General features: G+C 36.7%; 1 protein-coding gene across 10 annotated transcripts in view; it reads right to left on the bottom strand.

Moving 5' to 3' along the window:
* The window catches only part of EYA1 (EYA transcriptional coactivator and phosphatase 1), a 193,975-nt gene that overhangs the window by 111,513 nt on the left and 58,461 nt on the right, over positions 1-24,001 (bottom strand). For all 10 annotated transcript variants that reach the window (XM_070382268.1, XM_070382274.1, XM_070382270.1 and 7 more), the window contains 2 exons: positions 10,690-10,772; positions 10,102-10,288 (listed from right to left, as the gene is read on the bottom strand). In XM_070382268.1, coding sequence (XP_070238369.1) covers positions 10,102-10,288; positions 10,690-10,772 — 270 coding nt within the window. The remainder of the gene's footprint in view (positions 1-10,101; positions 10,289-10,689; positions 10,773-24,001) is intronic.

The raw sequence follows: 24,001 nt of genomic DNA, 5'->3' as shown, positions 1-24,001 counted from the left end.
AACAGGTATGTTACCGTATGTAAAATAGCTAGCTAGTGGGAATTTGGTGTATGATGCAGGGAGCTCAACTCAGTGCTCTGTGACAACCTGGAGGGGTGGGATGGGCTGGGAGGTGGGAGGGAGGTTCAAGAAGGAGGGGACATATGTATACCTATGGCTGATTCATGGTGATGTATGGCAGAAACGTGCTATGTCTACGTTGACAGAAACAAAGTGTATCGCTAGGAGACACAAGCAGCTCTGCTGGAAGAAACTAAGGCTAGGGAAGATGAAGGCGGTTTCATTCTTTTCTGTAAACCCTTGTGGACCTTTGTAACTCTGTCCACGCTCATTTATTATTATTCAATACATTTTAAAGATATTCATTAAACTTAAATTTATTTTGACTATGAATCTAGAAATAAAATTGATAGCCACTAATCATCAATATCACCTCTGCTGCTACTGCTAAGTCACTTCAGTCCTGTCTGACTCTCTGCGACCCCAGAGACAGCAGCCCACCAGGCTCCCCTGGTTTATTTTTTGCAAATAAACATTGCAAGGCAATTATCCTCCAATTAAAAAGAAAACTAGAAATAAAATTAAAAAAAATTTTAATCTGTAAATGCTGATGTCCTTCAACTTAAACAAAGGAACTTATTATATTGATGGTCACAAAGGATACTTAAGACTTTACAGAAATAATGACTCACTTAAGCCACAAAAGAAGATGACATGATAAATGCCTGGGAGATATGTAAACTAATTAGCTCAATAATATATGCTTTCTGATCTTTATTATTTTTATACCAATTATCCATTATGTGTACATATAAGAAAGAATGACATATTGGAATCCAAGTGTACTAAAACTGACTCTAAGGCATCCTGATTTCATGCCAGCTAACTGAAAAAATTAGTCAAACTAGTCATGAGGCACATGGGTGAATGTGAAAACACTGGATTTTTCACTTCCTAGAAACAAGTCTAAAATTCAAAGGTATGGCCACTGACAACATTCCTGGCAAGATTTTTTAAAAAAGTGAATTTTATAATCTCAATAAGGTTAACACCACACATTCCAGGGGTCGGGGGCGGGGGTAGTGGATGACAAATAAATACCATCAAGACAACCAAGCACAGGAACCCCAAACATCTGTTTTGTTTTCTCACATCTTAATAGCCTGGCTATTTTAGATACAAATATTTGTTTTGCTGACAATGTTTCCAAAATGCTAGTTCAAATTTTGTTGAAATAGTTGCTTTTTGAGCTGAACAAACTGCAAACCCTTCCGAAGTCCAGGAGGCATCTGTGGAAAGGAGCAAATATGGCCTCAAGTTTTGCAAAACAGTTCATACAGCAAAATATAGGTAATATAGATGTGGCATTCACAGTGTTCCCTGCATTCACTGGGACGACGTCCGGCAGTTTAGTTTTTCATCCCATCTCACCAAACTCCTGTTAGAGTTCAGAGCTTTCCTGCCACTTAGCACAAGAATGTCCCCCTGTTTTTCATGAGCTTTGCTCTACTTTCTAGGCCTTGGCAAGGATCAAAGAAGCAGAGGGAACAAATCGTTTCCCATGCATATTGAATTCCCTCTTATACTGATTTTTCCTCTGTCACTTGAAATTCAATATTGGCAAGATTCCTGTACATCACCTTAACCAGTAAATTGTCTGCATGCAGTCAAAGCATGAAAAGGTAGATTTCAACATTAAGGTTTTTGTAAGAAATTCAAATGAACAAATCCTTTGAAAAAGGAACTTTTCTATGTGATCCATGCTAAAATTCATAAATACATAATTAGCTTTTATTTCCATTTGATCTAAAATGATTATCATTTGGTTTTATCTCTCTCTGATTGCTTTGTACTACCCTAAAAATACAATGTTACAGGTGAATAGCCCTTTCATAAGAACGTGGCTTCAAAATTCCTGATCAACTTCAGTATTCAAGAGTTACATGCCCATTTTCCTCACCTGTAAAATGGAAACAAATAGTACTGACTTCATGGGTATGTTTATAAGATTACAAGTAATACGTTGTAAAGCTCTAAACACAGTAATTATACTTTTACTATGTATTATTATTATACTCACTGTCATAATAATTGTGAGATGTTCTAAGACTTTATGGACAAGAATAACGTTTTCAAGCCAATTTAATTAACTAATAGCACAGTAATTAGATTACAAATGAATACTCATATTTTATTTATACATATATGAGTCATATAATAAAAATATTTTTTAAAGAATGGCTTTTCTTTTTAGAAAAGTCAATTTCAAAAGTCTCTTCGTGAATGACTCTCAAAGTGGTTAAATTATCTTTATCTCATTTTTTTAAAAAATGTATTCAGTTATGTTGGTAACAATATGACTTAAGATTTCAGGGTTCAGTTCAAGGAAAGAAAATATTCTTTTCATTTCAGTGGCTAAGAGATGATAGTATGAGAGCTTAGATGTTAGTATGAAAGGAAAACATCCTAAAATGTCCTTTTCTTTTTTCTTACTCTATATGTTTTTAAACACAGAAGAAAAATCATTAACTCTGCAAAGAAAAATTGTTTTAAAAATAAAAACATGTTCTTTTAACATTTTAAAAGTTATTTAAAATGAAAGCCATGATTTAAAAAATAAAGTAATATTGGATTTAATTTTGATGTTATTTTACAGTATTATATTTGAGCAGAGTTCACTCTGACCAAAATTTTCTTATAGTAGATAATAGAATGTCAATGTATTATGTAATACCCTTCTCTCAGAAACAAAACACATTCTCTATCTAATTGGGAAGATGTGAATAACTGGATGGCTGTAATAAATGATATATACTGTGCACTATCAAATTTCTAAGATTTTTCTCCAGTAAAGTGTATATAAAATATATGTCTCTTCAGAAGGTAAGGTTTCAATGATAGTGAAAATAAAAATATTCTGAACGAAATGAAAATAGAAAAAACCTATCGAATATTGTGGGATGCAACAAAAGCAGTATTTAAAGGGAACTTCACAGTATTAAATGTGTATGTTAGAAAAGAAGAAAGATTTAAAATCAATTATCTAAACTTCAAGCCTTAGAAAAGTAGAAAAAGAGGGGCAAATTAAATCAAAAGCAGAAGAAATCCTAAAAATCCTAGAAGTCAGTAAAACTGAAAATAGGAAAACAATAGAGAAAAATCAATAAAACTAAAAGCTGGTGAGACGAGGAGAAGGGGATGACAGAGGATGAGATGGTTGGACGGCATCACCGATTTGATGGACATGAGCTGAGCAAGCTCCAAGAATTGGTGATGGACAGGGAAGCCTGGCATGCTGCAGTCCATGGGGTTGCAAAGAATCTGACACACCTGAGCAACTGAACTGAACTGAAAAGTTGGCTCTTTGAAAAAAACAAAAAATTAATAAATTTCTAGTTGGGTCAACCAAGACAAAAAAGAGAGAAGACACAAATTTCTAATACCAGAAATAAAAGAGGGGTCCATCACTAGCAATTCTATGGACATTAAAAGGATAATAAAAGAATATTCTGAACAACTCCATGCCCACAAACTTTATAGATCATAACATAAGAGAAAACCTAGAGTTTGGCAATGAGTCTTCAGGTACTAAACCAAATGATGTTCCATGAAAGGAAAAAAAACAAAAGTTCATTCAAATTAAAAACCTCTGCTCTGCAAAAGATAATGCTAAGAATAAAAAGACAATATATAGACCAGGAGAAAGTATTTGCAAAAGTACATGTGATAAAGGACATATCTGAAATATACAAATAACTTTTAAAACTCAACAACAAAAAGACCTGATTAAAAAGTAGGCAAAAGATCTGAACAGATACCTCATCAAAGAAGATACACAGAAGGCAAATGATTATACAAAAAGATATACTCAACATCATATTTCATTAGGAAAGTGCAAATTAAAACAATTAGACAGCAGAACACACCTATCAGAATGGCCCAAAGCTGAAGGCTGACAAACCAAATGCTAGTAAAGATGTGGAGCGAAAAGAACTCTCATTCGTGCTGGTAGAAATGCAAAATGGTACAGCCACTTTGAAAGACCTTTTGGCAGCTTCTTATAAAACTAAACATACTCTTACCATACAATCTAGCCATCAGACTCAGGAATTTTCCGAGACGAGTTGAAAACTTATGTCCATATAAAAACCTACATGAATGCTTACAGTAGTTTTATTTATAATTGCCAAAACTGGAAGCAACCAAGATATCCTTCAGTTGGGAGTGGGGAGGCTGGCATTGCTAGTTGAAGAGTAGGCACAATTTTTATGAATTCAGTAAGTTAATTAAAATTGTGTTGAATGATCAATTTCACTATACTTCTCAAGGTATATGGATTCTTACCTATCTCCAAATGATATACAATTTTTTAAGAGTGTCAATGCATGACTAACAAATTCCTCTTTTTAAAATGAATGCAAAGGCACTGGTTTTAGTTTTTAAAACTTGAAATTATGCTTTCACATTCAAATTATGTTATTTTTAATGTATGACACATGTCTACTTAAAGGAGGATACAGCTTTCAATATTTAACTACAAACATATTAAAATAACTTATGAGCTTAAGATTCATAAGGAAGTACATATTTGTAACAAATACTGCATAATATCATAGACTTGAAAGATGACTATCGTGCATATAAATTTTAAAATGTAGAATTAAAAATAAATGAGTCCTGCGAATTCCCTGGCTGTCGGTTAGGACTCCATGCTTCCATTTACAGTTTCAATCCACGATCAGGGAACTAAGATCCCATAAGTCGTGAGGCATAGCCAAAAAAACAATAAAAATATAAACTCCTCAATTGAAAAAATGAGTCCTTACCTATTCATATTGAAAAAAGCCCTTACAAGGTCATCTTATTTGTCCATTATGATACAACAGTTCTATGAACAATAAAGAACGGATATCATGGAAGAACTCATGGATTGTGGATTCATCTGTTCTGTGTAATTCCATGAAACTGAAAGGCAGAACTTAGTTATACATGAGATAATGACTAAAATTTAACTTTCCAGTATTGCAAAATACTGACTTTAAACCAAATAGACTATTAATAGGAAAAAAAACACCTGAAATAATTTCAACAAAAATAAACATGTTATTTTAACTACTGTTTCAATCTCAAAACAAAAATGTTACAGTATATGTAATAAATCATTCTTATAATTCTTTAGCTTAATGATTTTTACAGACTTTATCATCAACACTCTCTTGTCATCCATAATGTTCTATATGACTAGTAAGAAAGTAAAGTGAATGCCAAACAACTTAGGCTGAATCCACAGTCTTACTACAAATGTTTAAAAAAAAGATGAAAATTTCCTTGAATTTTTAAAGTAATCCACATTTCTTTTTCAATGTGTAAACTCACTGAACTCATTATGTAACACAAAAGGTTGATCCACTACACACACATTTTTAGTGGGAACTGCTGAATATTAAAAAAAATCTGAAAAATATTATTTTTTCTCCACTTCAATTCATTCCTATTCTATAGCAATAAAGATACTGAAATTGAAATAAGTACCTAGAACACTAAGCATACATTCAAATAAAACCTAAAATAAATCATTTAATCTTAAAATAAAATTATATATACTTTTCAAAAATTATAATTTCACACTTTTTCCCATCTGGTGTGGCTTGGTGCCCACTAATTCCCTCTCTTTCACATGGCATCCCTTTTATAAACAAAATTCACTTAGAACAATGTCAAGTTTCAGACATAAAGTTTTATGATATGTCCAAATGGCCTTTTTATAAAGCTCTAATCAAACTTAATTTAAGAAACATGATTAAGTCTTCAGTTTGTTTTATACTGTGCTCTTCACAACCAAAATGTCATTAATTAAGTAAAATTATTCAGCTGTCTCCTTTTCTCAGTATCTTATTCCACAGACCCTAAAGAGTTTTTCTGTTTCACATTCACATATCTGTCCTCATTTCAAAGTTCCTTTTGGTCCTCAAGAACATTTCATGACCCAGAAGATACATGTAAAAACACAAGTTATCTCTAAATTTCAACAAACCATTATCTCTCCTCTTGATACCTACATGAAGTCAATGTGACAAGGAGAGACAGCAAAGTTCTACAGTAACTTCTACCAGACATTCAATTCCTTTTATAACAAAGTTTACTTAAGTGTGGTTATATAGATGTGAAGTCTAATTAAAATGCAGAAAAATACATATATGAGGTTCTATGAATACTGTTTTTATATATGTGAACTGAGTGAATATTATATCAAGCTACTTTTTAAAACTGAAGTATAGTCCATTGACAATATAATGTTAGTTGCAGGTGTACAGCACAGTGATTCAGTAGTAATATATATACACACACACATATATCTATATATTTAGCACAGTGATTCCATCTTATTTATATATGTCTTTTATATTATATATTCTTCTTCAGATTTTCTTCCCTTATAAGTTATTACAAAATATTGAGTATAGTTTTCTGTGCTTTGCAATAAATAGGTCCTTATTACTTATCTACTATATATACAGTAGTGTTAATCCCAGCCTCCTAATTTCTTACTTCTCCAACCTCCACTTCACCCTCTGGTAACCATAAGTTTCTTTTCTATGTCTGTGAGTCTCTTTCTGATCTGGAAATAAGTTCATCTGGATTTTTTTCTTAAGTTTCCACATATAAGCCATGTCATAAGATAAAAGCTCATTTTTTTCTTAAATAAAGGTAACTGGAATATGATAATCAAGATAAACATGTCTAGAGTTGAGATATGCAGCAGAAACTGTATTTATAGTTAGCTGGAATACAAGATTAAGAATGATTTAACTTCCAGAATGATTTAACTTCCTACTCTTGAATAAAACAGTGTCTACACCCATTTAAGAGAAAAAGTAGAATGATTAAACACTTAAAGGAGTTTTAAGGAGGATCATTTGCTAAGATTTACAAGGTAAACCTACAGTCAAAATTTAAATCAGCATCTATCACATAAAAGTTTTTTCTCCCCATGATTTGGGATAACCACTGAGAATTAACACTCTGATCACGTCATAGAAGTGAGTTACAATGAAAGACCATTTTAATATGACTGACTGGGCTCTGGCTTTAGGAGTAAAAGGCAAAGGGAAAAAACTCACGGCTTCTTTAAGGATAATAGTTCACTTCTAATCTATGAAAGGAAAGATTATATTTGTAAAAAGTTAAGGATGCAGGACTTCAGTGGTGGTAGAGTGGTTAAGACGCTGCACTCCCAATGCAGGGAGCCTGGGTTCGATTCCTGGTCAGGGAACTGGATCTCACGTGCACAACTAAAAGATCCGGTGTGCTGCAACTAAGATCTGGCACAGACAGACAGACATTTTAAAAAGTTAAGAATGCAAGAAGTACAAGAGGATATGTAAGAAACCCAGGTGGAGGCCAATTCAGAAAATTAAGCATACACTATTAAGAGTTCCAGAAAAAATTAATGGAGGGGAAGAAGTATTAAAGACACAGTAGGCAGACTTCTGGAGATAGAGTTTCATTTAAAAGGGCCCATCAAATGTACACTTGCTCCTTAAGAAAAGCTATGACAAGCTTAGATAGCATATTAAAAAACAGAAACATCACTTTGCTTTCAAAGGTCCATCAAGTCAAAGTTATGGTTTTTATGGTAGTCATGTACAGATGTGAGAGGTGGACCATAAAGAAGGTAGAGTGCCAAAGAAATTGATGCTTTTAAACTGTGGTGCTAAAATAGAGAGCCCAGAGACATATCCACGCACCTATGGACACCTTATCTTTGACAAAGGAGGCAAGAATATACAATGCAAAAAAGACAATCTCTTTAACAAGTGGTGCTGGGGAAACTGGTCAACCACTTGTAAAAGAATGAAACTAGAACACTTTGTAACACCATACAGAAACATAAACTCAAAATGGATTAAAGATCTAAACGTAAGACCAGAAACTATAAAACTCCTAGAGGAAAACAGGCAAAACCCTCTGATATAAATCACAGCAGGATCCTCTATGACTCACCTCCCAGAGTAATGGAAGTAAAAGCAAAAATAAACAAATAGGATCTAATTAAACTTAGAAGCTTTTGCACAACGAAGGAAACTATAAGCAAGGTGAAAAGACAGCCTTCAGAATGGGAGAAAATAATAGCAAACGAAACAACTGATACAGAATTAATCTCAAAAATATACAAGCAGCTCCTATAGCTCAATTCCAGAAAAATAAATGACCTAATCAAAAAATGGGCCAAAGAACTAAACAGACATTTCTCCAAAGAAGACATACAGATGGCTAACAAACACATGAAATGATGCTCAACATCACTCATTATCAGAGAAATGCAAATCAAAACCACAATGAGGTACCATCTCACACCAGTCAGAATGGCTATGATCCCAAAGTCTACAAACAATAAATGCTGGAGAGGGTGTGGAGAAAAGGGAGCCCTCTTACACTGTTGATGGGAATGCAAACTAGTACAGCCACTATGGAGAACGGTGTGGGTATTCCTTAAAAAACTGGAAATACAACTGCCATATGACCCAGCAATCTCACTGCTGGGCATACACACCGAGGAAACCAGAATTGAAAGAGACCCATGTACCCCAGTGTTCATCGCAGCACTGTTTATAACAGCCAGGACATGGAAGCAACCTAGATGTCCACTGGCAGACAAATGGATAAGAAATCTGTGGTACATATACACAGTGGAATATTACTTAGCCATTAAAAAGAATACATCTGAATCATTTCTAATGAGGTGGATGAAACTGGAGCCTATTATACAGAGTGAAGTAATGAAAAATACCAATACAGTATACTAAAGCATATATATGGAATTTAGAAAGACGGTAACGATGACCCTATATGCGAGACAACAAAAGAGACACACATGTATAGAACAGTCTTTTGGACTCTGTGGGAGAAGGCAAGGGTGGGATGATGAGAGAATAGCATTGAAACATGTATATTATCATATGTGAAACAGATCACCAGTCCAGGTTTGATGTATGAGACAAGGTGCTCAGGGCTGGTGCACTGGGATGACCCTAAGGGATGGGATGGGCAGGGACGTGGGAGGGGGTTCAGGATGGGGAACACATGTACACCCATGGCTGATTCATGTCAATGTATGGCAAAACCCACTACAATACTGTAAAGTTATTAGCCTCCAATTAAAATAAATTAAAAAAAATAAACTGTGGTACTGGAGAAGACTCTTGAGACTCCCTTGGACTGCAAGGAGATCAAACCAGTCAATCCTAAAGGAAATCAACCCTGAATGTTGATTGGAAGGACTGATGCTGAAGTTCCAGTATTTTGGGCACCTGAAGCAAAGAGCCAACTCATTGGAAAAAGACTTTGATGCTGGGAAAGATTGGGGGCAGGAGAAGGGGATAACACAGGATGAGATGGTTGAATGGCATCACTGACTCAATGGACATGAGTTTGAGCAAACTCTGGGAGATAGTGAAGGACAGGGAAGCCTGGCATGCGGCAGTCCATGGGGTTGCAAAGAGTGGGACATGACTTAGTGGTTGAACAACAACAACCAAATATTGTGAAGTACAAAAAATGCCCACTCTCAGAAACATTGTTATAAAATCCACAGTAGGTCATGAGTGGGAAAGGGTAGGCCAAAAGAATCACTATCTTCCATGATTGATCCTTAGAGGCTATTTGATTTTTTGAAAAACATTAACTAGTTCATGATGATGAACATTAAATTCAAGATGATGTCATTTATATTCATATGTCAACACTTTAGTTAAAGTTACAGTTAAGCATCCTAGCTAAATGTTTATAATTATACATCCAAAAAGCTACATATATACCCTGAAAATGGAGTACATGTACAACTAAATAAAATCTCATGTATTTTTACATGAGATCATATCTCATCTTATTTCATGTAAGTTTCAAGTTTATAACTTCATATGAAAGCTTTTAAGTAAATAAGTAAAAATAAAATTAATGTCACAATCATGCTGCTTGACTAAAGGCCTTGCTAAAACTTGCCAAAAGTGTGCAACCATTGTCATGAATATATGATTGTAGAAAAATGCATTTAAACCATCAGAAATACAGCCTGCAGGACTAATCAAGGCAAATCATTACCTGCTGCGGGATCTGTAACTGCTTGGCTGGTAATGCCGGATGGTGGCTCCTGAAGCTGGTAAGTGGCATTTGTGGACGGCGTTGTTGGGCTGCTGTTGCTACTCGTCATGTAATGTGCTGGATACGGTGAGCTGTTATAATACTGTGCATACTGACCCTGGCCGAAACTGGGATAAGATGGATAGTCCTACCAAATTAAACCACACAAGAACAACCAGTCAGAACACAGCTGCTGCCTTCTTACATTTCAGAGTATAACCGTAAATACGTTTGCATCTCTGTCTTCTCTGAATTCACAAAGGAACACACAAGCACACACTGACTGAAATGCGCAGACATGCAAACCAATTTTAGGTAAGATTGGATTCCCTCTTCATATTTCTTCTATTTCAGGTTGCATTATTAGGTAAAGTTTAACCAATCTGAAAACCAAATGACTCACCATGTAGGACTGCTAAAGACATTTTTTCAAGAGCAAAAAAATCTATCAGAAAGCTTAAGAAAGCTCTTGATTTTCTTCATATAAGAAAATCAGCTACTGCACTTTTTTTTTTTAATTTCAGAAGTCAACCTGGCTTTTAAAATTACCTGCTGTGAGCTGTTAAATCCAGAGGAATTTGTGAGTGAATTATTTCCTGTATATAATCCTGATGATGTTGTAAAACTGCTACCTAAAACAAAATGAAAAGAAACATGGGTGACTAAGCCATGCCGAGTAATGTGTCTACAGGAAATTATTATTTAGATAAAGCAGAGCTGGAGTTCATAGAAATGCATTTGGTTTATCTTGAAACCAGAATAAATTGCCATAGCTAAAATTCTGGTTTCATAAAACGGCTGACAATTTTAGTATCACTATACAACTGAGAGTTCATAAGTAAAGAGGTTTAAATTTCTAAGGACATGAGGAACTCAAACTATGGATGAAATTATGTATTTGTGTAAAAATATCAGATACTTAGCTTTCCATTTCAATTTGTAAAATGCACAGAATTTTCACATCTTTACATTAAATATGATTATTGTAAAGTAGTGGGATCAGATTAGATGATCTTTAAAATTCCTGCTAGCTCAAAAACTATGATGCTACTTCCAAAAGTTCAAGATGCTTTCCAACTGGTACTTGTTATCTGAATGGCCCATGGAAAAAGCTGATTATTTTATTTCACAGAAGAGTAAATGGAAACACTTAAGAGTATCTGATAAAACAAAGATCAGAGAGGAACATGTGCTGTGTAGGTAATACTCTATTTGTCGAATGTCTCTGTGCTAAAAAACAAACAGCAGAGTTGTGCAGGATTCAAACCAAAAAAGCAAATCTTAGTTTTCTCCTTCAACAGATTTACCATCTTTTTGTTTAATCATGTAAAGCAACAATATACTGTTTTTTTTTTTATTGAAGTATAATTGATTTACAATGTTGGGTTAATTTTTGCTGCACAGCAAAGTGACTCAGTTTTATATATATACATACCTTCTTCTTTATATTCTTTTCTATTATGGTTTATCTCAGGATATTGAATATAGTTCCCTGTGCTATACAGTCGGACCTTATTCACTCATTCTATATAAACAGTTTCCATGTGCTAATCCCAAATTCTCAATCGATAGCTCGCTCACCCCACATTCCCCTTGGCAACCGCAAGTCTGCTCCACGTCTGTGAGTCTGTTCCTGTTTCGCAAGTAGGTTCATTTGCATCATATTTTAGATTCCACGTATAAATCATATGATTGTCTTTCTCTTTCTGACTTACATCCCTTAGTATAATCTCTAGGTCTGTCCATGTTGCTGCAAATGGCATTATTTCACTCTATTTTATGGTTAAGTAGTATTCCATTATGTATGTGTGTATATGTGTGTGTGTGTATATTCAGTTCAGTTGCTCAGTTGTATCCAACTCTTTGTGACTGCATGGACTGTAGCATGCCAGGTTTCCCTGTCCATCACCATCTCTCTATATATACATATATATGTATGTATGTATGTATACACACACACACACACAGCCCATCTTCTTTATCCATTCATGTCAATGGACACTTAGGTTGTTTCCATGTCTTGAATATTGTGAATACTGCTGCTATGAACATAGGGGTGGCATGTATCTTTAATAATATACTATTTTTGACTATCATTTTAGTGAAGATTTTTAAAAGGCCAGGGATTAGCAAATGTATAAAAAAATGGCATTTGAACACAAAACAAATTAAATAAGACAAGCTACTGGGCTACTTGGTCATAGTCAAGAATTTTATATACCGTTTTAACCCAGTAATTATATTGCTAGGCTTTTACTCTAAAAAAAAAAAAAAATATCATCTATACTACGAGGTAGTTAGCAAAGATGTTCTTCAGTGTTGTTTCTAATAACCAAACACAGAAAGTAACCCCGAGTCCTTAATAGACATTATTCAGAAAATGGAATATTATGAAGCTGTTGAAATAGTATCATAATGACATTTAACAACATGGGAAATAGTTGCATACTAATTTTTTAAAACAAAAACTTAAGCAATGAAGATGTTCTTTGTGATCTCATTTGAAACATTTGAACAGCATAGAGTATTTCTGAAAAGCACAAAAGTCTATGGAGGGGTGCAATCTATGGTCACAGAATATTTGTGGAGCCAATGATCATTTTAAAATTTTCTACTCAGAACCTGTGTTACTTTTGAAAATAGGAAAACCATTTTTTAAAATAAAACTTGCAGCAAATGAGCAGTCTAGGCAGTAAATGTGTTGGTGGTTTAAGGAGGATGTCTTCAGTGTGAACCACCTATTCACAGATGCCTTCAGGTATGACGTACTAGTTAATATACATTAATTATGTACTTGCTTACTGAACATTTAAGTATTGGCCAAAGAGTCAGAAAACCGTAGAGTTTCCAGTTCATTACTTATGAGCTGTTTGGACTCTGGACAAATCACCTAACTGCTCTAAGATATAATTTCCCTAGCTGCAAAAACTCTATTTCATAGGCTTCTTAAACAGATCAAATGAAGTTTTGGAAAATATAACGAACAAGCCATAGTAACACACAAATGTTCAGAACCATTACTGTTTATTCCAGTAAAACTTTATAAAATTCTCTACTGTATTTATGTATCTTCTCCCTCTTTTGACTTTCCCAAACTAGAGAAGTATGGCAATATCTTGCATATCTAAAATTATTTTATCAAGTATCTACACACTTTGAAAAACCAGTCAAGGACTCGCTATTTTTATTAAGAAAAGAAAATATTTCCTAAGGTACTTTTAAATGTTATCACAGAATCATGTTTGAGGTTTCGTTTGTAAATTTTAGGAAGACCAGTTGTTCAAAGTTCCCAGAACACCCATTATAGAAAAGCAGAAAGTTCTCACACAACTAATACTTATTCCACCATTCAAAAGTAGGAGTATCACTAGGTAGGTTTTTCATATTGTTCATCTGCATGCGGCAACCACACAGTCATTAAAAAAGTATTGAATACTGGGCTCATGGTGATAAATACATGAGGAAAGAAGAATGATTAAGATACAGGCATGGACCTCTAGGGCTTATCAGGTTAACATTAGCTTTTTTTTTCTTTTTAAACAATGGACTTCCTGGGCATATGTATTCCTTCTATATATCTATAGATCAGGGAAAATTAATATTAAATCTATATATCTATATAAATATATGACAAACTTATAACGAACATTTAAAAAATTCCTTGTAAAAAACTCAAATTTATTGTGGATAAGAGTGTGACTATCAATACTTTTCAAACTTTATTACACACATTTGATAGAAAAAATTACTCTGGGTTATGACTTGTGACTTTCATTTCAACTACACATTTTTGGGTTTGACTTGCTACTTTTATTTATACTACAAGTTTTTGAACAGTAAATACTGACCTCAATAATCCCCATCCACTGAGAAAATGAATAAGATATAGAAAATATATTTTTTAAATGGATGTTTTTGTTCCATAACTTACTCCCTGGAACAAAGTAGAAAAGACCATGGAAGCTCTACTGGCACATATAGGCCACTGGGGTCTGACCATGTAAATCACAGCTCAGTACTCTTAATGGTACCCAAGTGACTTCCCAGACTTCATGCTACTTCAGTGACTGTACATTAGCTGGAATTCACCATAAGTTACACTCATTTACTGGCTGACTGCAGGCTGAGATTCCATTCCGTTTCATATGCAGGAGCAGGAGTTTAACGGCACTCCAGTGGCCTACGAGACTTAATGCAACTTCCACAAGGATCTATGTCAGGCAAAGGCAGACAAGCTGGGGAGAATCAGGCTCAGGCAATATTAATTTTTAACCCCCAGAATCAGACCAGTAGGGCCTCCCCACCCACCTCCATGTGTGACAGAGAGCTGCTCAACTTTTAGTCCAGGCCACCAGCACTGGATGTCTTCAAGAACCTCCTTTCCTAGCTTCCTGCCCAGCTTCTGGCTCCCTCGAGCTCATTCTCCACACCAGCAGTAGAATACTTTCTCTAAGGTACACATTTCATCTTCTTACTCCCCTGTTCAAAAAGTAATGCCCCCCAATACCCTCAGGATCAAATTCAAACTTATCAGGGCTTACTTATTAGGCCCTACCTGAGTTTCCCTGGTGGCTCAGATGGTAAAGAATCTGCTTGCAATGCGGGAGACCTGGGTTCAATCTCTGGGTTGGAAGATCTGAAGGCGGGCATGGCAACCCACTCTAGTATTTTTGCCTGGAGAATCCCCACGGACAGAGGAGCCTGGTGACTACAGTCTATGGGGTCGCAAAGAGTCGGACATGACCGACAACTTAAGCACAGAACAGCACGTGGTGTGAATTCAGTCTCTTAGATTTCTCCTGTCTCTTCCTAGGAATGCTGACCACACACCCACACAGATACACACTGCAGCCTCACACATAATTTCTTATACTAAGAAAGGAATCACACTCATCAGGCATTTACAGAATGGAAGTTTCTCAGAGACTGTTGTGGGTATTGTGGCCCTTGAGCTGGGCTAAACAAAGCTCACAGGGAACAAACAAAGTGAAATAAAAGTCCCTCAGTCATGTCTAACTCTTTAGGATCCCATGGACCATAGTTCACCAGGCTCCTCTGTCCATGGAATTCTCCAGGCAAGAATACTGGAGTGGGTTGCCATTCCCTTCTCCAGGGGATCTTCCTGACCCAGGGATCAAACCTGGGTCTCCAGCATTGCAGGCTGTTTCTTCATCTGAGCCACCAGAGAAGCCCCAGGGAACAAAGTGTCCCACTCTAATAGCTGATCTGATTCAGACTGGGTACCAGTACGACCAGATGAATTTCACCAAAGCTTAGAACACCAAAAAGCAAAGGCAAAACAGCAAGGACAATACTCCCAAAAAAGCTTCTGTGTGTATAGCTACTAAACCCACTTCCTACTCTACACAGGCCTGGGAGACAAGACACAATTGTGCAGAAGGCTGCCATGTACCAGACTTAAGTATGGATGGTGCAGGGGAGAAAGGGCGAGACATGACCAGGAAAAACAGACTCCCTTCTTCCATTAGGATCCATCCTCTAAGACAGCAGACCCGAACCATTTTGGCACCAGGGACTGGTTCCATGGAAGATAATTTTTTCACAGACCTGGGGTGGGGAGTGGATTATTTCAGGATGATTCAAGTGCATTACATGTATCTTGCACTTTATTTCTATTATTATTATATCAGCCCCACTTCAGATCATCAGATGTTAGATCCCGGAGGTTGGGGACCCCTGCTTTAAGATAGTTTCTGTCCGATTCATAAGTCTTCATTTACAATGTTAGATCACAGAATTAGGCTTAGTATTGAGAATTCATTTATCAAAATAAAATACAGAAGTATTTTCCTTTCTAGACACAAATGATTTTACATGAAAAGTCATCTCCAGATAAAAAGAGAACAGAAATATTCTATGATAAATTGTTTGACATTTTATGTAACATTATATCATTAAAATTCCCCAAAGTAGAAAGAGCTCCCATTTAGAACCCATTATTTCTCACTCAAGGAGTTTGACAGAGTTTGGTTCAAATGGAGCTCCAATAATGCTCAATATTATTCTTGGTAGAGTTGGGAATTAAGTTACCTTCCGAGCAGGGTGGCAGTGGGACACTTTCTTTCCCATTAGTGAAAAGGAAAATCTTACCTGTTTAAATAGTTTATTATTGTTAAAAAAAAAAAAATCATAGCCATTATTCTTTTCTGGCAGGGAGAGGAGAAATTCCTTTCCTGACTAGAACACTGGAAAAATCTTTCCTTTCAGAACATCTCTAAGACAAAATTAATATTCATTCCATTGTTGTTGTTTTTTTTTTTTTTTTTATTTTTTGGCTGAACTGCACAGCATGTGGGATCTTAGTTCCCAAACCAGGGATTGGACCCATGCCTCCATTCATTGAGAGTGTACAGTCTTAACCACTGGAGCACCAGGGAAGTCCCTCCATTGCCTTCTTTTTAGAGTTAAGAACTTTTATATTCTGAATGGAAAGATTATATATGTTATGGAAATAAAAACTTTTCAAATTAGTTCAGTCCACAGCATGTATGGGCACATCTAATTACAGGCACAGTTACTATCCTAGAGGGTACTGTGGACCCAAAGAAGCCAATGTCATGAGTCTATCCCTTGAGGAAAGTTTAAAAACACACAATCTCATGAAAACACCACCATGAAATATCAGCTTGTGTTACCTATGTAGGCACTGTTAAGTTCTGACAGGGAGCTGCTCAGTCAATGAAATGAAAACATCTAGTTTGACTCGGAAGGACAATACACAGAAAATACACAAAGAATGTCAAGAAGGGTACTCTTGGCTGGGGGTGAGGATAAACTATCCAGAGGAGAAGATCCAAGAGTGAGAGGTTTATAGCCCAGGAGAAAGAGAGACTCAAGAAGCGTGACAGAAGTTTCCTGACCATTTAAGAAAAGAATAACAGTTTAGGAAAAGAAATGACATTCTTTATCAGAAAAACCCAGGGATCTGAATGTTGATCATACTATATTAGGACATAGGAAATGTTATGATTTCTGATTCTCCTTTTAAGGATTGCAGGAGGTGGGGGAAGCTGTTATAAATGCAAAGATACAACTGGAGCTGGAAAAGGGGAGTTGGGGTTGGAGGTGCCCAGGGGAGGAATATGCTGATCAAGCTACTTCCTAAGGCTTGCCCGTCCACAGCTCACTACATGAATTCAGGATGTTATCCTGAAAACTCATTTACTGTTGCTCCTCTTACTTAATGCTTCCCTCTATCAGTCCCCATTTCCCATCTTTACGATCTGGCTAAAGTCCTGTCTTCCCAATCAGCTTTCCCAGACAGTTCTTCTCTGCATTGACTTGACCTCTGGGAACGTAAGCTCAAAAATAATCGATACCATTGTTCTTCTAAACAAGCCTTCATTGGTCTTGTTTTCATAATGACAAGTTCCTTAAGAACATGTGTTATATTTATTCACCTGGCTCACATGAAGAGGGCTTCCCAGGTGGTATAGAATTTGTCTACCAGGCAGGAGACGTGGGTTCGATCCCTGGGTCAGGAAGATTCCCTAGAGAAGGAAATGGCAACCCACTGCAGTATTTTTGCCTGGAAAATTTCAGCGGACAGAGGAGCCGGCAGGCTACAGTCCAGGGTATTGCAAAAGAGTTGGCACAACTTAGTGACTAAACAACAATAACATGTGGAGAAGAAGAAACTGTGTTCATTTCAGGCCTTTGAAGAGCTTCATGGAGGCTCCAGCAGGAGACAGAACTAGTTATTTGAGAGTTCCAATTCAAGATGGTAATGACAACAGCATCCAGAGACGACACAACTCTCATAATTAGGTATAGGAAGAATGGAAACCTTTCCACAATTTTTTTTTTTAATATGGTGAAGGTAGAAGGCCATTTAGAAGGGGGATCTGAAGGCCCAACAGACAAGAGGAAAGAAAACACCTCTCAAGTTCCTTATTTATTCGCAACAAAAACAACAGTGGGGAAAGGAAAAAATAACCATATAGCAATTGTTTATTTCTCAGGCTTTTATCAAGAGGACACACACTTTGCTTATTTCTTTTAAACTAGATGGTGGTGTATAAAGGCTTATCTTTAAAAAGTAGATTATAATTACTACTTCAGATACAAATTATATGAAGAATATTAAATGCAGGGCCTATAAGCACCTTCTGGAAGGATTTAAAATGTCTGAGTTTCCAGAAAGAAAATCCCACAGAGTTTAAAATCCAATAAAATCTTAAACTGACTAAAGCATCATGAATTTTGAACAGCTCATAAAATCTCACTGATCTAGCTCAGTCAGATATCGATGTATCACCAGTGCATACGTGCTAAGTCACTTGAATCGTGTCCGACTCTTTGAGACCCTATGGACTGGTATCATGGGTATATGAATGAAAAGAAGGGACTCGGTTGCAAATGAAAAATTTCAAATTCAGAATGCAGTAACATTCTGTGTGTTTACCACCCATTTATACTTCAGGATTTCCATATCCATTGTCTCAGGTTATTTCCCACATCAGTATGTGAGATAATAATTATTATTATGGGCCACCTGTCACTTTCTAAAAAGCAGAGATAATGGTGATTTCCTGGCCCAAGAACCCTGAGTTAGGGAGTGGCCATTAACTCCACTTTCAGGCCAGTGTTCACCATTCTACCACACCAAATCCATCCTTTACGTGCTCTGACTCAGTAATGCTGAAGTGAGTTATAATATTGTGAAAAGTGGTATTTTTATTTTAGTTTTTAGTACTGAAGTAGAGTTGACTTACCATGTTGTGTAAGTTTCTGATGTACAGCAAAGTGAGTCACTTATATGTATATTAATACATATTCTTATTCATATTTTTTCCATTATGTTATTGTAAGATATTAGTTTCCTGTGCTATCCAGTAGGTCCTTGTTTATCTGTTTTGTATATAGTAGCTTGTATCTGCTAATCACTTATATGCAGAATCTAAAATATGATACAAATGAACTTGCTTACAAAACAGAAACAGACTCACAGAGGTAAGAAAACAAAATGAGGGTTACCAAAAGGAAAAGGAATAAGGGGGGGGTTGAAAAGTGGTATTAATTTTTGGCTACACAAACATCACTGACACACAAAGCGAGAGACAAGGGCATCTGAGAAATTTTTCATAAATGAATCTGGAAACAAACGATCTCATTTCTAAAAGACTTCTTCATTATAACTCTTTTGAAGCTGGTAGATAATTTTAAAAGTAAATTATACAGTCACCCAAAAGATAGTGTATCAGAAAGACTGGCTTTCTTCTTGTCACCATGAGGGGTTCCTACAGGGAAAGGGTGGTGGTCTCGTCAACCGTAACAAACAAGAAACAGTCCTGCTAGGAGACCCTGTGTGGCCACCCGGTTCTATAGGTGCTAAGCAATTATAGTTTAAAACTAAACTGATCCTTCCAAATCTTTATTAATAAATCCTAAGTACTTTTCATAGTTAAGAACCCAGTCTATGTTGATTTATAACATGATTTAAAATGATAAATCAACATTTTGTGTGTGATTTAACCTAGAGAACACTGCCCAGCTATAACTTCAAAAAAGTTCCAAAAAAAAAAGGTAACATATAGGTCAAAGGTCTACTTCACAGAGAACAAGGACTCGCATTAAAAACCAGAATCCCAGCCAACATAAGAATGCTGGAACCTGCAGGGGCCTGTCTGTACTTACCATGTTTTAGAGCATTTTCTAGCACTTACTCAGCAAGCAGGATGCTATTTGTCCCCCGTGTATTTTCACAAAAGTCCATTTGCTTTTCTTCCCTGGCCTCTTTGCCATGGGCTATGTCCATCATCAGGCGCGATCTATGTGGCAGAAGTCGGCGCAGCTCCCTGGGGAAAGGCCTCTGAAGGCCAGATGGGCTACTTTTTAAAACCAAAGTTTTCTTCTTTTCTTATAAGAAGGATTTTAAAGGACCAAGCCAAGGACTATTCTTTTATATCTCAGTAATAATTTTTCTACGTCAAAGATAATTTTTAACTAATGTCATAAAGATGGCAAAGCCTTAATATTTACCTTTATTGATCTATTTCTCTATATTTTAATAAAAACCAGTTCATACAGACAAGAATGTGGATACTGATAACTAATTACTGCTATTACTGACTTCAAAAGATTTCCCTACAATTTCCAACATTTGTCACTTGAAATAACATAAGATGCCAAAATACGTAAAACCAAATATTACTGCTAAAAAATCAACTTAAGTAAGAAAAAAAAAATCTGCAATGCAAAAATTTCCACAAACTCAAATATAAATGTGAGCAGACTGGCAAAGCAATTAAGAGAAATTGTGAACAATCAGGGCGAGCTGAAATGGCAATTCTCCAATTATAACTTTCTTCTGTCACTTTATGCCAGAAAGTGCAAACTTCAAATGCTTTATCAGAGCAGATTATTAAAAAGGTTTAGTAAATACTTCCTTAAAACTGTATATTTGCAAGCTAGGAAAAATATCATTTCTATAGGTAATGGAAAAACTTTAATAGTATATTTTGCTAAGCCATTTTGAAGTTCTAAAAGCCTAATAAACTGAAAGACTTCAGCTATATATTCGAAAAACTACAGACAGGCAGACCAAAGAAAATCAGGGGGGTTGCCCTTATTAGATTATTATTGGATGGTTCCCACTTGATAACAAGCCCTAGAGCAAGTAAGCTTCAGAGAACTATGGAACTGTCACCCTTCCCCGTCCCATTAACAAACCTCTGTCCTTATTTATGGCCCTTCCTCACTGGGTGGGCCTCCAATCTCTTTAACAGAACAAACAACATTATACACTGAATACAAAGAGGGAGTTAGAATTTGCCGTTATTTTCTCCTCTAAGAGAGAGCAATAAAGCCTAAAAGAAAATAAACAAAGTAGGGTTTCGGGCATGTACATCTGTGTAGTCCCTCTCATCTACCTAGGCAAATCCTGACACCTTCTTGCTACAGAATGACAGAATGTCCCCCACCTCATTGCTATTCTGGGGCAATAAAGCACTCAGAAAGGCGTTCTACACAACCACCGCAATTCTCCAACACCTCCATCCACTCCACCTACGACCGTGAACACAAGGCAGGACTGCTTTGAACACACCACGATAATAAACTAATCAAGGATTTTACGATGGGTAAATTCCAAATTCATTTCCCCTAACGAACAGAATTAGAGTTGTTATGAATCTTAACTTCTAACTGCCATTGTGATAGAGGCCTTTCCATGCCCAGCAAAACATTCATGTATTTCAGACATCAGTTCAGTTCAGTTTAGTCGCTCAGTCATGTCCGACTCTTTGCGACCCCATGAATTGCAGCACACCAGGCCTCCCTGTCCATCACCAACTCCCGGAGTTTACTCAGACTCACGTCCATCGAGTCAGTGATGCCATCCAGCCATCTCATCCTCTGCCGTCCCCTTCTCCTCCTGCACCCAATCCCTCCCAGCATCAGAGTCTTTTCCAATGAGTCAACTCTTCGCATGAGGTGGCCAAAGTACTGGAGTTTCAGCTTCAGTATCATTCCCTCCAAAGAAATCCCAGGGCTGATCTCCTTCAGAATGGACTGGTTGGATCTCCTTGCAGTCCAAGAGACTCTCAAGAGTCTTATCCAACAACAGTTTCAGACATACTACCAGATAAAACAAAACCACAAGCTGGTCAACCTGCAAATGGCGATCAATAGAACTAAGTTATCATGGCAAGCTGGGTTTGCCTCAAAGCTGAAGCTTAACCAGTTAAGAGGCCAGACTTAGTTTGAATTGCTTTTAGTGTGAAAATTGTTTGCATTTTCCTTATTTCAAACAGATTTCTAAACAAAATGTCATTTTCTTCCTATGACTCAGCCTCAAAATTATTATTTTTGGCTGTGTCATGTGGTATGTGGGATCTTAGATCCCTGACCAGGGATTGAACCCATGCCCCTTGCAGTGGAAGCACAGAATCAACCACTGGACCACCAGGGAAGTCCCTTGGCCTCAAAATTATGAACACTCTCTTGTCTTCGGTGGCTGATGGTACTCTTTAAGTCTATAGTGTATAGGATGTGGGGGAAAAATGAACAGGAATGACAGCAATAGGTCCAGAACTTGTGGTTTTTAAAATACTATAACTAAAAGATTGATTTCAAATCAGATGCCTCTTTTATACAAAAGGAGAATAAAGTTTGCTTTTGACAAACTGGGCAGATATTCTGTGAAACAGGTTGGTGAATCAAAGGCTAAAGTTGTTTCTCCTAAATGGTTTCTCTGCTCTTAGTACATGTGAGCATGTGTGTGTGTACACACCGCCCCCCAGACATATACACAAACTTGCACCCTCTTCATTCTTGCTGTCAGTGTCCTCTGATTGGCAGCATTGAAAACACTGTGTACAGGATCTGCGCAGTTGACCCAGGGGTCTCCAGGCACCCTGTGTCAGTCTACACTCCCTCATTCAGTTCGCTCATTTGCATGTTTGTCAATGGCGTGTGAAGAAAAATCTCATACCATCCAAATCTTCTCCCAGAAACAGAGACTGACCCTGGGGAGCAGGAAGATATCAAAAAGTAACAGTAAGGATTTCACCTCCTGGAGCTAACTCTGCAGTCCTTGATGAACAGAAACACTTTGTCCTTCTCTGTTAAACTGAAATTTCTAATCTTTAACTGGATGCGCAAAAGAGATCCAATGAAAGCAGAGATAGAATTTTCCAGAATCTTGCAGCAAAGGTAAAAGCAATCAGATTTTCCAGTCCCTGAGGTTTTACTCCATGGGCTTTTACTGTTAGTGCATATAAAGCAAAAATCCAAGCCATTTTGGCTTAAAACAGCATGTACTGGATTCATAAGAGCCTGCCACAGACAGAAGTGTTGAGTATTGGAGCTGGAAGGATTCAGAAAGTTTACCTGGACTAAATGAGGGCACCAAGGCTAGCCTAGTTCACAGGGCCAGGCAGTGCCAAAATGCCCACAAATTCCCAAATAAATCTTTTCCTTAAGTTCCATTAAAAAAAAAAAAAAAAAGAGTGCTCAGAAATGAACTGTCTAAAAATTTTTTTTCTAGAGCTTCGTGAGCTGGTATTTTTGACTAATTACATAGTGGGCTATGTGACGCAGTGTGTCTCAGCTATAAAAAGAGCAAATCTACTCTTCAGAAAATAAATACTATCAGCAACTACATTTCTTTTTTTTTTGGTAGTTTTCTATCAGTGCCTCCCCTATAGGTGCTGTCATGCAATTGAGTAGAAACATGGCAGGGTCTGACAATTCTAAGCCATTCTCCATTTTGATGTATTCATCAGCATTTTCAGGTTCTTATGCTTTACCACTGGAAAAGGGAATGGCAAACCACTTCAGTATTCTTGCCTTGAGAACCCCATGAACAGTATGAAAAGGCAAAATGATTGGATACTGAAAGAGGAACTCCCCAGGTCAGTAGGTGCCCAATATGCTACCGGAGATCAGTGGAGAAATAACTCCAGAAAGAATGAAGGGATGGAGCCAAAGCAAAAACAATACCCAGCTGTGGATGTGACTGGTGATAGAAGCAAGGTCTGATGCTTTAAAGAGCAATATTGCATACGAACCTGGAATGTCAGGTCCATGAATCAAGGTAAACTGGAAGTGGTCAAACAAGAGATGGCAAGAGTGAATGTCGACATTCTAGGAATCAGTGAACTAAAATGGACTGGAATGGGTGAATTTAACTCAGATGACCATTATATCTACTATTGTGGGCAGGAATCCCTCAGAAGAAATGGAGTAGCCATCACGGTCAACAAAAGAGTTCAAAATGCAGTATTTGGATGCAATCTCGAAAACGACAGAATGATCTCTGTTCGTTTCCAAGGCAAACCATTCAATATCAAATAATCCAAGTCTATGCCCCAACCACTAACGCTGAAGAAGCTGACGT

Source organism: Bos mutus, chromosome 14 (assembly GCF_027580195.1).
Source record: "Bos mutus isolate GX-2022 chromosome 14, NWIPB_WYAK_1.1, whole genome shotgun sequence".
NCBI lineage: Eukaryota > Metazoa > Chordata > Mammalia > Artiodactyla > Bovidae > Bos > Bos mutus.
The sequence above is the reverse complement of the archived record's forward strand: the minus strand, read 5'-3'. Positions and strand labels throughout refer to the sequence as shown.